At 35.2% G+C, this 15,884-nt stretch overlaps 1 protein-coding gene across 7 annotated transcripts in view; it reads right to left on the bottom strand.

Annotated features, from left to right (window-relative positions):
• Positions 1-15,884, bottom strand: part of OSBPL8 (oxysterol binding protein like 8) — a 142,407-nt gene that overhangs the window by 93,272 nt on the left and 33,251 nt on the right. For 4 of the 7 annotated variants that reach the window (XM_084876284.1, XM_084876288.1, XM_084876283.1 and 1 more), the window contains exon 3: positions 4,600-4,638. The exons of the other annotated variants lie outside the window; for them this stretch is intronic. In XM_084876284.1, the coding sequence (XP_084732410.1) occupies positions 4,600-4,638 (39 nt within the window). The remainder of the gene's footprint in view (positions 1-4,599; positions 4,639-15,884) is intronic. 7 annotated transcript variants of the gene reach the window in all.

Raw genomic sequence — 15,884 nt, 5'->3', positions numbered from 1 at the left:
CTTGCAGTGATTACTGAGGGACATTGAGACCCGGGGGCCTCTTAGGGCAGGGCCAACGGTGAGCCATTGCTGTTTGCTCCGCCCTGAGAAACCGCCCCACGCAAGCTGTGCACAGAGGCTTTTGCATATGAATGGCCTGGTTCTTTAAAATCTAAAATTACCTAACAAACTGCAACTGAGTTAGAGAGACCAGAACATCCGCAAGAAGGCCCACGGCCCCACAGCAGCTTGCATTGCTTCACAGCTGGGCCTCATCTGGGCACCTCCAAATCCCAAACAAAGAGGAATCTGCAGATCTCTCTGTAGCTCCTGCTGGGTGGCCTCAGGCAGATGCTAAATTAGCAACTCTTTGGAGATCCAAGAGCCAGTGTACCCAGTGGTCAGAGTGGGACCATCCAGATTACAACTCCTCAAATCCATAAGGGACACACTCAGGTGACAGATTCAGTAAGCACCAAAGCCCCACTGAAGCAAATCTTGCCTCATAAGGGTGTCTCCAGCACAAAAGTTCTCCCATCTTAGACACAGCTGATCCTCACAGCCAATTGGCTTGGAGGTGAATTCTTCCTAGTGATACCAACAACAATCAAAGCTTAACTTCAACAAGACTGTGCACACAGCCCACAAAGGGATGCACCAAGAGTGTCCACCTCAGGCATCTGGGAAGGCTGAGCCACTGGGCCTTATAGGACACCTAGCATACAAAGCCACTCTATCAACACAGGGAAGCAGCCAAAATGCGGAGACAAAGAAACAGATCGCAAATGAAAGAAATGGAGGATATAGAGTTTAAAACCACGATTAAAAGGTTTTTAAGAATTCTCTAGAAAAGGCCAATAAACTTAGTGAGACCCCGAGGATATGAAAAAGGAACAATCAGAAATTAAGCATACACCGACTGAAATAAACAATAATATACAGAGATCCAACTGCAGACTAGAGAATCACAAGAATCAAGTCAAAGATTTGAAATACAAAGAAGCAAAAAACACTCAACCTGATAAGTGAAAAGAATCCAAAAATTTGAAGATAGTGTAAGGAGCCTCTAGGACAACTTCAAGCATACCAACATCCAAATTATGGGGGTGCCAGAAGAAGAGAGAGAGCAAGATATTGAAAACCTATTTGAAGAAATAATGACCAAAACTTCCCCTACCTGGTGAAAGAAATAGACTTACAAGTCCAGGAAGTACACAGAACCCCAAACAAAAGGAATCCAAAGAGGACCACACCAAGACACATCATAATTAAAATGCCAAGAGCAAAAGACAAAGAGAGAATATTAAAAGCAGCAAGAGAAAAACAGTTAGTTACCTACAAGGGAGTACCCATACAATTGTCAGCTGATTTCTCAACAGAAACTATGCAAGCCAGAAGGGAGTGGCAAGAAATATTCAAAGTGATGAATAGCAAGAACCTACAACCAAGATTACCCAGCAAAGTTCTCATTCAGTACTGAAGGTCAGATAAAGAGCTTCACAGATAACAAGAAGCTAAAGGAGTTCATCATCACCAAACCAGTATTATATGAAATGTTGAAAGGATTCTTTAAGAAGAGGAAGAAGAAGAAAAAAGTAAAGATAAAAATTATGAACAACAAATACATATCTATCAACAAGTGAATCTAAAAATCAAGTGAATAAAAAAATCTGATGAGCAGAATAAACTGGTAAATATAATAGAATCAGGGGCATAGAAAGGGGGTGGACTGACAATCCTCAGGGGGAAAAGGGTATGGAAGGTGTGGACAAAAATCGTATACCTATGGATGAGGACAGTGTGGTGGTGGCGGGAGTAAGGGAATGGTATGGGGTGGGAACTGGGTGGAGGGGAGCTATGGGGGGAAAAAGAAGAACTGTAATAATCTGAACAATAAATATATATTTTAAAAAAAGAAAAAGAAATATACTAGTGAGCAAAACAGACAAAAATCCTATCTTTGTGGCAGTTATGTTCTAATGGGGGAGATGAATGTTCAAGTAAAAATTTGTAAGAAAATTCAGACATAAAATGTTAGGGAAGAGGGAGTTAAAATTTTAGATAGAGTGTCCTAAGAAGACTTCCCCACTACAGAGTTGACTGAGTAAAATGAGGTAACTTACCTTAGGCCATAAAAAGAAAGAGTATTCCAGGCAGAGGGGGGAGAAGGCATAGAGTAGAATATTGATAAGGAAGCAAGTTTGGAGTGTTTGAGGACTAGTAAAAAGGCCAAAGAGGCTAAAATACACTACAAACAGGAGAGGATTAGGAAATGAAGTCAAAGAAGTAAATAGGTGCCAGATTGTACGGGACTTTATAGGACCTAGTCAACTTTTGATTTTATTCTGGATGAAATGAGGGGCTGAATGGGTCTATGAAAACGAGTGACATAATCGGATTATGTTTTAGCTGTATTGCTCTGACTGCTGTTGAGAATAGACTAGGAACAAGGGTATATAATCAGTTAGGAGGTTACTGCAATAAACTAGGGGAGAGATGAAGGAAACTTGAACCAAAGTGGTAGCAGTGAGAGTGATGAGAAGTAGCTGATTTCTGAATATATTTTTAAAGTAAAGCCAACAGGATTTCCAAATCAACTATGTGATAAAAGAAAGAGGAATCAAAACGATGTCAAGTGTTGAGGTCTGAGGACCTAGAGGGACAGAAATGCCATTAACTGAGAATCAAAAGACAGTGAGAGGAGCCAGTTTTCAGGGAGAAATGTAAGTAGCTCAATTTGGAACTGGTAAAGTTTGAAATGCCTGTAAGACATCCGAATCAAAATGTGAAACAGGCAGTTGGACAAACAGACCGGTATAGGGAAAGGTGTAGATTGGTAAGAAATTATTATAAATTATGATGTGTGTGAGAGTTAGGCTATATTACCTATTAGATTAAAAAATGCCACAAGATGAAACAGCAGGCACCAGAAAACAAATAATGGAACTAGTTAAGTATACAATTTTACCTATATGTTCCAAAAAATTCTAGTTTAGCACTTCTTAGTTGGGATTCAGGAATCTGTAGTTTAACAACTCCACCAGGTGATTCTCATCGTGAGAGAAGTTTGGGAAACACTGCCTTAGACAATGTCCACGGTCACCTCGATAATTTTTTAACATATAAATAAATACTCTATTTTGGCAGAAGGTATGGGCTGAAAATAGTAAAATTATACTGACATGCTAGTGTATTACCAACATACTTTAATTAAAAGCATGAAAGTCAATACTGAATTTAGTCTACAAATCTCAGAAAAAGAACATTATGAAAAATATGATTTTACTTTAATGCATTTTTAAGTATTTGCTATGAATAATTAACATAAAATTTGCAATCTTTAAGAAAAGTAAAGGAATAGGTAGAAGCTCATAATCAATCACACCCTGTGTCCTAGGAAACCTCAGTACAGAGCTCTCCAGGTCAGATGGCTACCCTGTTAAACAAAATAATCCCATGAGATCTATACAGCAACTTGATTCCATTGCCTTTAGCACAGCACCTCCTAAACATATATATTGATTTGATTTAAGTCATCTTTTGATCTTAAGTGAAAGCACAAGCTTATCAAGCACTGATATGAGTACAGCTTGAAAATAAAGATTCAAGCAGGTGGAATCTCTTCCCCAATAAAGCTAACCAGGCTGTATTCCTAGAAGCAATCCTACTGCAACTGGCTCGCAGAAGCCACAACTCAGAAGCAGGATTATATAAAACATTTCAAGAGTGCTCTACTTAGTGTTATTTTTGGCCCTTAAAGTAAGAAACTTCAGTGAGGGATATATAATGCAGCTGACATCTGTTTGTTCTTTCAATATATAACTGAATTTCTCACATTCCTACCATTTCCTGCAAAACATACACGTGCACATTTACCCCTGCGTTTTACAGGAGAGATTTTAAGAAATATTTTTTCTGGAAACCAGAGCTTATTACTGCTAAATAGAAAATATGATCTGACTGGCCAGGTATTTATTTAAAATACCCTAATCACACATTTGATCCCACTTTTGACCACCACTTTTAGGAATGTATACTAAAGTATCATCCAAAATGGTCAAAATATGTGTTCATATATGTGTATCACAATATCATTTATAGAAATCTAAAACAAATAACCTATTTAAAGCAAAATATAAATAAAAATATAGTCATACAATAAAGTACTATGTAGTCATTAAAGTTTTTTTCACTGACTGAAAAACATCCATTATATATTGGCTTTTAAAAGTACTTTATAAAAAAGTGTATATGATATGACTCCAATTATATAAAATTTCATATATAAGATATACAAATATGAACACACAGGAAAGCTGTCACCAAAATACTAACAGTGGTTAGCTTTATAAGGTAGAATTTTATTATATTTCACATTGTTTAAATATGCCACAGTACTATGTATTATTTTTATAGTAAAAATGATTAAGCCTATTTACATTTTGAAAAAAATAAAAACAATTTTTAAACTAATCTTTTTAGGCTGCATTAGCTACTCCTTAGAATGACAAAATAATCTGATTAAATACAATAAAAATATATTTTAAGAATCCAATTTAAATCCTAAAAAAAATATTAAAATGTTAACATTTTAAACGTAGCACCGTATGTATTACTCACTGTCTCTTCACCTTCAGCAACTTCTGAATATGGCAAGATCTAAAAAAGAAACAAATTTTCTCAGGAGTGATTTAATCTCATACACCAGAATCTGAATCTAGACAGCACCCACAGTTGAGTAAATGAATTAAGAGGTGCCTTAATCTTTTAAGAAGTAGCCAAAAAATTAAAAAAAAAAAAAAAAAAAAAAAGAGTGCAATATTAAGCTTACGCTGGAAAATAAATCCTTAAAAAAAAAAAAAAAATCCTGAGGCTTCAAGAAATTAGTCCATCTTCTAACCTGTGAAGTTTTCTCTGGAATGTTCTGTTTTTTCAGACCTTCATTACAAAGCATTGCTATCTGTATGTTCAGACATTATTGCAAATTAAGTTCTTGTTATAGAATTTTATTAACAAAGAAAGAGCTTTAAGTTTGTTTTATAAAACATTATGTAACAAAGAGCACTCAGTAGTTTTCCTAAGAAACAAGATTCCATGTCAATTTGCCTAATTTTTCTTTTCTTTTTTTATATGTTTTATTGATTTTTTTTTTTTTTTTTTTTTTTTTTACAGAGAGAAAGAGAGGGATAGAGAGCTAGAAACATCGATGAGAGAGAATTATTGATCAGCTGCCTCTTGCACACCCCTACTGAGGATGTGCCCGAAACCAAGGTACATGCACTTGAACGGAATCGAATCTGGGACCTCTCAGTCCGCAAGCCGACGCTCTATCCACTGAGCCAAACCGGTTTCAGCTGCCTTATTTTTCAATGGTACCATCTTCCTAAACGCTTTTAGTCATCTGAAACTATTTCCCTTACATTTGAACAAGTCATTAAGTTCTGATGATAGACAATATCTTTCTCACATTCCCATTAATACCATGTAGAGCCAGATCCATTTATCTCATTTATCCAATTTTGCATCTATGACCATTTCAATATATATTCCTGCATTCAATCTCACTTCATTCATTTACTATGCTAGGTACTAGAATTCACAAACATGATAAAGACATGTTTCCTACTGTCAAGACAATCACCATATATTGAAGACTATATGTATTGTATAGTAATTTATTTGACAAGTTATCTCCAGTCTACCAAAATTACACATTCTTGAAGTTAGCCTCATCATTAGCAAGTAATTTAACTTCTGTGAAGTGAATTTTTTCCTCTTTAAATACATAATTATTAAAACTTACGACTTTCCAGACTTTGCTTTATAAATTTTTTTGTTAATCCTCACCTGAGGATATTTTCCCATTGATATTTTAGAGCGAGTGGAAGAGAAGGATAGAGACAGAGAAAGAGAAACATCAATGTGAGAGACACACTGATTGGTTGCCTCCCGCACATGCCCCAACTGGGGCTAGGAATAGAGCCTGCAACCAAGGTTCATGCCCTTGACCAGAATCAAACCCAAGACCCTTCAGTCCATGGGCTGACACTCTATCCATTGAACCAATCTGGCTAGAGCTTCTTTACAGATTTTTTAAAAAGCAATCTGTAGACATAAGGCAAAATTACTTAGTGAAACAAATGACAAAGACTAAGAAAGGATGGAGAAGGGAATGGTTAATTTATAATACCAACTATCACTTTAGCCACATTGTTTCTTCTTAACTTAAAAAAAATTGATAGCGTCCATTACTTAGAAAATAAGCTCCAAACACTGATATTTAAGTTTTCTACAATTATTCACTCCACAGAATGTTTTGATATCGTATGAAATAGCCTTGCAACTCCACAACTCCACTTATATAAATTATATCTAGGAAAATTGATTGCTTAGAGTGATTTGCAATTTTGTACCTACTTTCTTTTTGTTTTCCTGCTCGATAGCTCAAAAGTTCTTTGACCTGAAGGCTCAACTCAAATAGCCAATTCTGCTACCAAATTTCAAGCTAAAGTCATCTTTCCCCAACTCTGGCCTTCAAATATCAGCTTGTTTGTTTTTACAATTCATAGTTATCTTATAGTATTTTCTCTATTGCTATCATAAAAAAATTAAACTGTTATTTAACTTTTCCCTAGTATTATAATGGTCTAGTACAGTTCTGTCAAATAGAACTTCCTGCAATGATGAAAATATTCTACTGGCATATCTATGTTAATTAATAGATATAGCTACATATAGCTTTTGTAGAAATGTAGCAAGTGAGATTGAGGGATTAAATATTTAATTTAATAACTTTGAATGTAAATTAGCCATAAATAGCTGCCCTATTGGACAGCTCAGGTCTAGCACAACTTTACCTTTCCCCAGTTCAACATAATTGACCACTCTCTATCTAGCATTTGCCACTACTGGCCACTCCTTTTCCCAAAACTCCCTTCCCTTGTTTTCTTTTTCCCTCTCTCTGCTTGGCTCCCTTCCCTTTCTGCTCGCTTAAGATAGTTAGTCCCAGGCTGCATTCTGGAATCTCTCCTGTCCTCATTCAGTATGCTTTCCCTGACTTGAGTCCATTGACTTGATTTTTAAATGGGCTCTATTCCCTGACAGTTCCCCAAATTCCTTTCCCACCTACCCTCAACTGAGCTCCAGCCCCTTAAGGCCATCCCAATCACCTTCCCAGTACACTCATTCTTCTTACCCCAGATAAAATATCACATCCTTGGTTAAGGACTTTCCTAACTTCTCATGTCAAGCACAACAAAGGGATACTATATTCCAGCCAGGCATAAAAAGGGATATTCCACCTGATTGTCACTGCATCCTTCTATCAGGCAGAACTGCAGGGAAGAGCTCCGTCTTCCTGACTAAGGAGGTGGAAGGAACCCTCACTCACCTTTCCCTCAAACCTCAACACTTACAGCCCAATCAGCAGTCTGCCTAACAGACCTGTGAGTTCCACACTTGGCTCTTTTCTCTGCCTTGAAAAATACATTTAGGACTCTGTTAAAAAGTCTCTTCATCAGAAGATTTCCACGATATTCCTAGAAAACAACAACATCCATCCCCTATTCCAGTACTCTCTTTCTCCCCTGCTTTGTCTCTCATCACAACAATCATCACATAACATAGTATATAATTATGCATTTTTTTCTTCCTCCACTAGAATATTAGCTTCACTGGAGTAGGAACTTTTGTTCACTGTTGTACTGCTTAAAACTAGAACAGAACCTGACACATGGTAGACACTCAACAAATAATGAATAAATGCATAAATGAAAAGGATGTAATCATTATTATAATTCTAATACCTAGCAAAGAATTTTTTACATGTAGTTTCCTGAGTTCCTGTCAATATGTCCTGTTTACTAAATAAATTAAATTCTCTACAGCAAAAAACAAGTCTTGTTCATCTGTTGAACTTTACAAAACTTAACATTCTGCACACTTGATATAGATATACCAAGAACTAATATGGACTACAATCATGAAATCTCTCTACAAGATTCCCTGGGTAAACAAGCAAATATCTTAAATTTAATTTTCTTATTTGTTCATGAGATCTGTCTTTAAATTGTTATACTAAAACTTCAACATAAAAAAGTGCCTCATTGCTAAAAATATCCTTAGTTGTGCTTAAAGCATATTCATATTTTCTTCAACTATCAGTCTCAGCTATCATCATATGCCCAAATTCCAATGTTAGGAATTGCCTCATCCTTTCTCTTATATAATTCTTTCTTCTATAAATAATGTTGTTACAGATTCACCATTGGTTTTTTGTAATGGAACAGAAATTATACTTCTTTCAGTACTGGTGGTCTCTTGCTATGATTATATCAACCTCCTTAATCTAGATCTTCATATACAAGGGAATTTCAAAATCAATCAATATGTCAATTTTAACTAATGTCATGCATCTGGTGAGACTGCTGGTAAAGTTTGTGGTTATGAAATCGGGGGGTGGGAGGGAGTGATTGTCTAATAAAAAAATAAATAAACCCATAATCTTGGCCTTTGACCTTACTAATATTCTCCTATATATCTGACCTAATCATCCATGGTTACTAAAAATGTTATGAATTAACAGCCCAACAGAAACCATGTTGTCACATAACAATCATGCCGGGTTAGGTATGAAACTAGTTCTATGAGATAGCTCATCCCCGGAGTAGTCCCAGATTGGAGAGGGTGCAGGCTGGGCTGAGGGATCCCCCTTCCTCATGCACAAATTTCGTGCACTGGGCCTCTAGTATTTTAATAACTATTATGTATGGTGTCAGGTGGAGTACTAGACTTATCAGGGGATCACTTTATAAGTTATATAAATGTCTAAGCATGATGCTGTACACCTAAAACTAATATAATATTGAATGTGAACTATAATTGAAAAGACATAAGGACTATATAACAAATACTTTCCTTCTAGAGTTTTCTATTTCTTCAGTCTATTCTATTTCTAACATAAGACTGATTAGTATATCATGGTGTTCAGTAGCAAGCCACAGACAAGATTGAGAATAATATTATGGAAACATCATCCTTCATGATTCATAGTATCTACCACACATAAAAATGCAGTTAGCAACGGCTCTTCATGTGTCAGCAACTATAATACATAGTGACTAAATGCCCAAATATTCACCCCAGATAAAAAAGTCAAAATTAGTTACAGGAGAACAAAGCTTTGAGTTAAATAAAATAAATCATGTACTACATACTTTTCAAAGTATAAATTAGGCAATGTATATAAAAACTTTAAAGGAATATTTATTTATTTATTTATTTTTAAATATATTTTATTGATCTTTGTACAGAGAGGAAGGGAGAGAGATAGAGAGCCAGAAACATCGATGAGAGAGTCATGGATCAGCTGCCTCTTGCACACCCCCCACTGGGGACATGCCCGCAACCAAGGCGCATGCCCCTGACCGGAATCGAACCCGGGACCCTTCAGTCCCCAAGCCGACGTTCCATCCATTGAGCCAAACCGGTTTCGGCAAAACTTTAAAGGAATATTTTAAAAAGGCTAAGCATAAAACATATCTGTTTATACATAAACATATTAGCCTTTGCATTCAATGACAAAAATAACATATTTTAGAGTATCTGTATTGAAACCCTAACAATGACTAGCAATGTGATCTTAGGAAAATTATAACCCCTTGAGAGCCTCAGTTTCTTCATCTCTTAAAACAGAGTACAGTAATATACATTATATACTTCACAGTATTATGGAGAGGATAAATGAGAAAGTATGGGAGACATCAAGCCAGGGTCAGCTCATAATAAGTGTGCAAAAAATTGTTTTCTCTCCACACAAATGCAGTAGCCCAAACACAACCATGACAAAGGAACATCATCAATTGACTGCCTCCTGCACGGCCCATACTGAGGATGGAGCCTGCAACCAGGTCATGTGACTTGATCAGCAATCGAACCAGCAACCTCCTGGTTGGTTCCTGAGCCAAATTGGTGGGGCCATAATACAATAGAAATTTAATAAATGTTAGCTGTTACTCATTTCCTCTAGTTTTACTTTCTACTAATTCCCCTAAAGCAGTAAACATTCCCTGTAAGACTTAAAAACCTGCTCTGAACATAATATAGTAAAAAACCTAGCAACATACCTGTATATTCACTGAAGGTAGGTTAGTTGGCTAAACTCAATAAATGTTTGACCAAAATTAAATTCTATGTGTACGTGTGCATATGTATACATTATGTTAATGTATACATTATATTCGTGTATGTACATGTACTTACATTAATATAAATCCATATACATATACACACACACTAAAAAATTCATTCTCTCCCCCAAACTCACTCTTGCTCCATTGCTGCTGTTTTCACTTTAAATTTATATTAAATTATATTTAAATTTAAAATAGGGTACTTCTGAAATCCTCATAAGTTAATGAAAACCTACTAAAGTGATCTTGAGTCTGGATAAAAATCCTTCCTTGCTCTCCCATCACAGTTGGTAGGTAAAGATTTTCTCTAACTTTAAATCAAATTTATCTTCATGTATCTCCAACGTGATAAAACCCTAATGCTTTGCATAAAACTCTTTCTGAGGTTTATGGGACTCCCATGTTATTTTATTTTTAAGTAGGAAGAAATTGTTTTTAAGATTCTTAATGCACGTAATTATAATTAAGAGTTTAATGTAGAGCTGTAGGTGTCTTGACTTTAATTATATCCTGCTTACAAGATGCACCTGTATGTCTTAAAAATGAAGGAGTAACAGCAAATAATAATGCTTATGAAAAATCTTTAATACATATATTTAAAAAAAAAACTAAATATTGCATTATTTATGGATATTGAAAGAAATGATAAATCTTTAAAAAGTCAGTTTTCCTCTTCGAGTCTAATTTAGCAAAAAAAGAAATCTACTGGGTAAATGGCATAATCTATTTACTTGAGAGATAGTTACCTCAATGGTTCTACTTTTGACCTTTAAATTGTGGGCATGTCACAGTGGGCAAAGATTTTATATTAATGAACTGCCCAATATAGCTACTGTTCTTTTGAATCCTTCGTCCATTTTCAGCCACCACCTTAGCCATTCTTCATGCTGGGAACACAAAGCCAAAAAGAAAGTAATCGATTTCTTTTGCAAATGGGAACCGAGTTACTTATAAGTAACTAACACCCTCCCTAAAGCCATGCCTAGTGATGGATGGATGAGGAGCAACCTTCGAGTAGGAGAGAATATAGTACCACAGATGGAGGAAAGGTAAGGGAGGTGAAGGTAGGAAGTAAGATTGAGAGCCATCATTCTGTGCCCATTTTCTCTTTGTAATAATGGACAGATCATTGTCCTTCCTGTCTTTACCACCAGGGCAGAAAAAGATTTTAAACCGCTGGGACCAGTTTGGCTCAGTGGATAGAGCGTCGGCCTGTGGACTGAAAGGTCCCGGGTTGGATTCCGGTCAAGGGCATGTGCCTTGGTTGCGGGCACATCTCCAGTGGGGGGTGTGCAAGAGGCAGCTGATCGATGATTCTCTCTCATTGATGTTTCTAACTCTATCCCTCTGTCTTCCTCTCTGAAAAATCAATAAAATGTATTTAAAAAAAAAAAGAAAAAGAAAAAAAAAAAGATTTTAAACCAACCAGAGGCATTAAACACAATTCTAAAGACTTTTGTTTTTAAACTGTGCACATGTACAGTTGCAATATGCACATAAGTGCCAATGGAGAAACTGACCACTACCTTCCACTGCCCTTTCCCCAAATGAATTGAATATAAATAAGGAGGCAGCCTATGGAAAAGAATTATGACCCACAGCACAAATAAAAAAAGTTCTATAAGAAACAGAACATAAGCGTGGAAGAGGCAAATGAGGAATAATGAAGCAATGATTTTAACAAGAGGTTCTCTACCCTAACACATGTATTCCCTAGGCTGAACAAAAGAGTCTCTGTGTCCTTCCCTTTTTATCTGGGACAGTATAAGACAAGGCAGTTAATATTCCCAGGAGAATATTATTTCCAAGAAAGTATAAGCTCACAAACAAAAATAATTAATGTCCTATGGAGCCCAAGTGCTGTGAAAGAAAACAAACTGGAAAACCTTGGGAGAAGAAGCAAAAATTAGTGAACTAAGTTTAAAATAATCATAATAAAGACATGGGAGAAATATTGTAAAAATAATGCAGAACCAAGCAATCATAAAGAAAACAGCTAGGAATACCAGCTATAAAATAGCATAGTAAAATAAAGTATTCAGCAGGTTTCAACAACAACAAAAAGACACAATAATAAATTAGTGAGCTGGAATAATAATAAAAGAATTCAACAAGAAAAGTGTAAGGGGGAAAGAGATGAAAAATATAAAAAAAAACTTGAGAGATGTAAGATAGAAGCAAAAGTGCCACATTCACAAAATAGAAGACCCCCAAAGAGGACATAATGGGTTTTTTAAATAAAATATATTAAATCTTAATTAAGTTTGAAACCTACATAAAATGAGTACATTTCTTGAAAAATACGAAAAGCTATAGACTATCCCAACTCTCACCCTTAGACATGCATACACAAAAGCAAAGACTCAGGTTTTGTATATGCATGTGTAGGGATTTAAAAGAAAGAAAAAATATTTGCAAATTATATGAATCAGATAAAATATTAAAACCTAGTAAAAACAAAGTAAGTCAGCATTCAACAGATATCTGTTAAATGTCAACATAAAGAAAGAAAATAATAACAACAACAAAAAAATTCCTTTGAAGGTATAGATCATGTCTTAATGCTGAGTTCAATTATTAAATAGGCAAAATTTAATCTTGGTCACAGTTTCCTCATACCATCCCCATCACCTTCTAGGTCTGTCTTTTCTTAACAATTATTCTTCTAAGTGTTGGTGACTGAAGATTTAAGCAATTCTAAAATGTTTGGGTTTCCAGATTCCTTGATACTCCTAGAAATTACTGAGGACTCCAAAGCGATGTTATTTATATGGATTATACCTATTTATATTTGCTATATGAGAAATTCACTAACTCATCTATTCACTATTCACTATCAAGGTCAATATCAAAGGTAGTAAGTCATGTTGATAGTATATATTCTTGATAATGTGATAAAATGGTATTTACCTTTGTGATATCCTCCCCAAAACCATAAACACAGGCTAATCATGAGAAAAACATCGAACAAATTCCAATTGAGGAACTTTGTACAAAATATCTGATCAGTGCTTCTCAACACCATCAAGGTCATCAAAAACAAGTAGATCCCGAGAAACTATCATAGCCAAGTGGGCCCTAAGGAAGCAAGCCGATTAAATATAATGTGCCTCCCTAGATGTGATCCTAGAACAGAAAAAGAATAGTAGGCAACAGCTAAGGCAACCTGAGTCAAGTATGGACCTCAGTTAATAATATTTCAATATGGCCCGGCCAATGTGGCTCAGTGGATAGAGCATCGGTCTGCGGACTGAAAGGTCCCAGGTTCGATTCAGGTCAAGTACTTGGTTTCAGGCACATCCCCACTGGGGTGTGTGCAGGAGGCAGCTGATCAGTGTTTCTCTTTCATCGATGTTTCTAGCTCTTTATCCCTCTCCCTTCCTCTCTGTAAAAAAAAAATCAATTAAAAAAAATTCAATATGGAGTCATTAATTATATCAAATATAGGCTACTATGGTGATAAAAGGAAAAACTGGGGAAAAGGTATACAGCAACTCTGTACTATGTTCACAATTTTTTTGTACAGCAGGTCTTGAATTAATGTGGTTCCTTCAACACTGTATAATGTTGATGAGATGCTATAGGAACTTAACTCTCATTTGTATCAATTAGCCTATGGTAAAACTAGTTGTTATATTATCTTGCTTAAAGTCACAGATCTTATCAATGATGTCAAGTGAGAATTTACTAAAACTATTCTAAAAAATTAAGTTTATTATATAAAGAAAAAATACTGCCTAGAAAAAAATTAAACTAGGAAAATCTAAAAACAAGAACACACAAGTACGCATCCATTATTCAGCAGAGAAATGGCATCATCACATCTCATACAGCTCTGAAAAAGTGCACTTTATACTTATGAGAGGATGAGAAAAAAGGCAATTAACATCAAATATCATCATATTGCTACAAAAATAATTTTGGCCTCACAGATTCTATGAAAGGGTCTAAAGGAGTTCCAGAGTCCCATCATATGCCAGCAAATTTTTTACATTACTCAAGCCTCTAAGAAGAACAAGATCACCTCTAACAAGTCCAAAAAATGAAGATATAAGATAGAATTAGGTACTCATATAATAGGAAATACTGAGCAATATTTTCCCACTTGGTTAGTTTAAACATTACAAATATTTAAAGACTACTAACTTGTAACTTTCAGATGTTAATATAGCAAAAATCAACCCTATCAAATTGTTTTATCATTTTATTAAATGTCTCCCTTTAGTAGAAGGTTAAATGTAAAATGACAGAAAGACAAAATACCTAACAAAATGTAAGCTGGTGGGTTTGCTTGCTTTAAAGTAGAGGCTAGTTAGTCATTCTCTCCAGCTCCCATTTTTTCCTAAGCCAATTATAATATTCATTTATTATAGTGAACAAATTATAATAATAATAAACAGATCTAGGCAATGATCATCAAAGGCTGCTATTATTACAAGAGAGAAAACTAATTATGTCTCCTGATGATAATACACACACCGTCAATAAAGTATTATTAAAAAAAAAAAAAAAAAAAGTGAACCTGAATCTGAGCAGGCATCTAATTCGACTGACCAATTTGCAAGAAAGGTAAGTGACTGAAGAATACATTAAATACCATGGGAAAAATCCAGATTGTGGAAAATCCAGGACAGACTACTTTATTGAAAAGAAAAATTAAAAAAGAACAGGAGGCCCGGCTGGAGTGACTCAGTGGTTGAGTGTGGACCTGTGAACCAGGAGGTTATGGTTCAATTCCCCATCACGGCACATGCTGGGGTTGTGGGCTTAACCCCTAGTGGGGAGGCATGCAGGAGGCAGCCAATCAATGATTATCTCTTATCATTGATGTTTCTATCTCTCTCTGCCTTTCCCTTCCTCTCTGAAATCAATAAAAATACATATTTTTAAAAAAACATTTATATAATAATTTTAATACAACAAAAGATTTTGACTCTACTATAGCTTATAAAGCAGTTACTTCTGGTCAGAGAAATAATATAGAAAATATTCAAAGATTTAATGACTTTCCTTAAGAAACATCTTCAATTTTTCTTTAATCTAAAAGGATATTTTAGTCTACTTCAATTTATTAATAGAAAGTTGACTCCTATACTTTAAGTAGGTATTTCTTAGTGGTTTATTTCTAAAGTGATATAAATTCTGGACTTTTGCAAAATGTTTTAAGACATATTAAATGTACACTGTGTTCTGAAGTATATTTAGTACCACAAATAAAGAGATTCAATCCATATTTTTCAGTATTTACCACCTAAGACTAACAACACTACCACAAAAATAGAACTATAGGCAACTAGAATAATGAATACATTTTTAAAAACTAGAAATATTGTCTGGCATGGCTCAATGGTTGAGCATTGACCCATGAACCGAGGTCAATGGTTCGATTCCAGGTCAAGACACATGCATAGGTTGTGGGCTTGATCCCCAGTGGAGGTTATGCAGGAGGCAGCAGATAGATGTTTCTTTCAGAGATGTTTCTATCTCTCTATCCCTCTTCCTTCCCCCATCTCTAAAAAATAAACAAACAAACAAACAAATAAAATCAGTAAAACATTTATAAAAAATAGATTAATCTCATATGGAAGAAGAAACTTAAATGAAAGGACACTAAAGTCATACTGAGACCAAGGTTTTACAACTTCACACTAAAACTACTATAATGGTATCGTAACTCATATATTTAGCTCTCCTCCAAATCATTTTGTATCCTGC

Source organism: Pipistrellus hanaki, assembly GCF_964339955.1.
Source record: "Pipistrellus hanaki genome assembly, chromosome: 3".
Classification (NCBI taxonomy): domain Eukaryota; kingdom Metazoa; phylum Chordata; class Mammalia; order Chiroptera; family Vespertilionidae; genus Pipistrellus; species Pipistrellus hanaki.
Note: the sequence above shows the minus strand (reverse complement) of the source record. Positions and strands in the feature narration are given on the sequence as shown.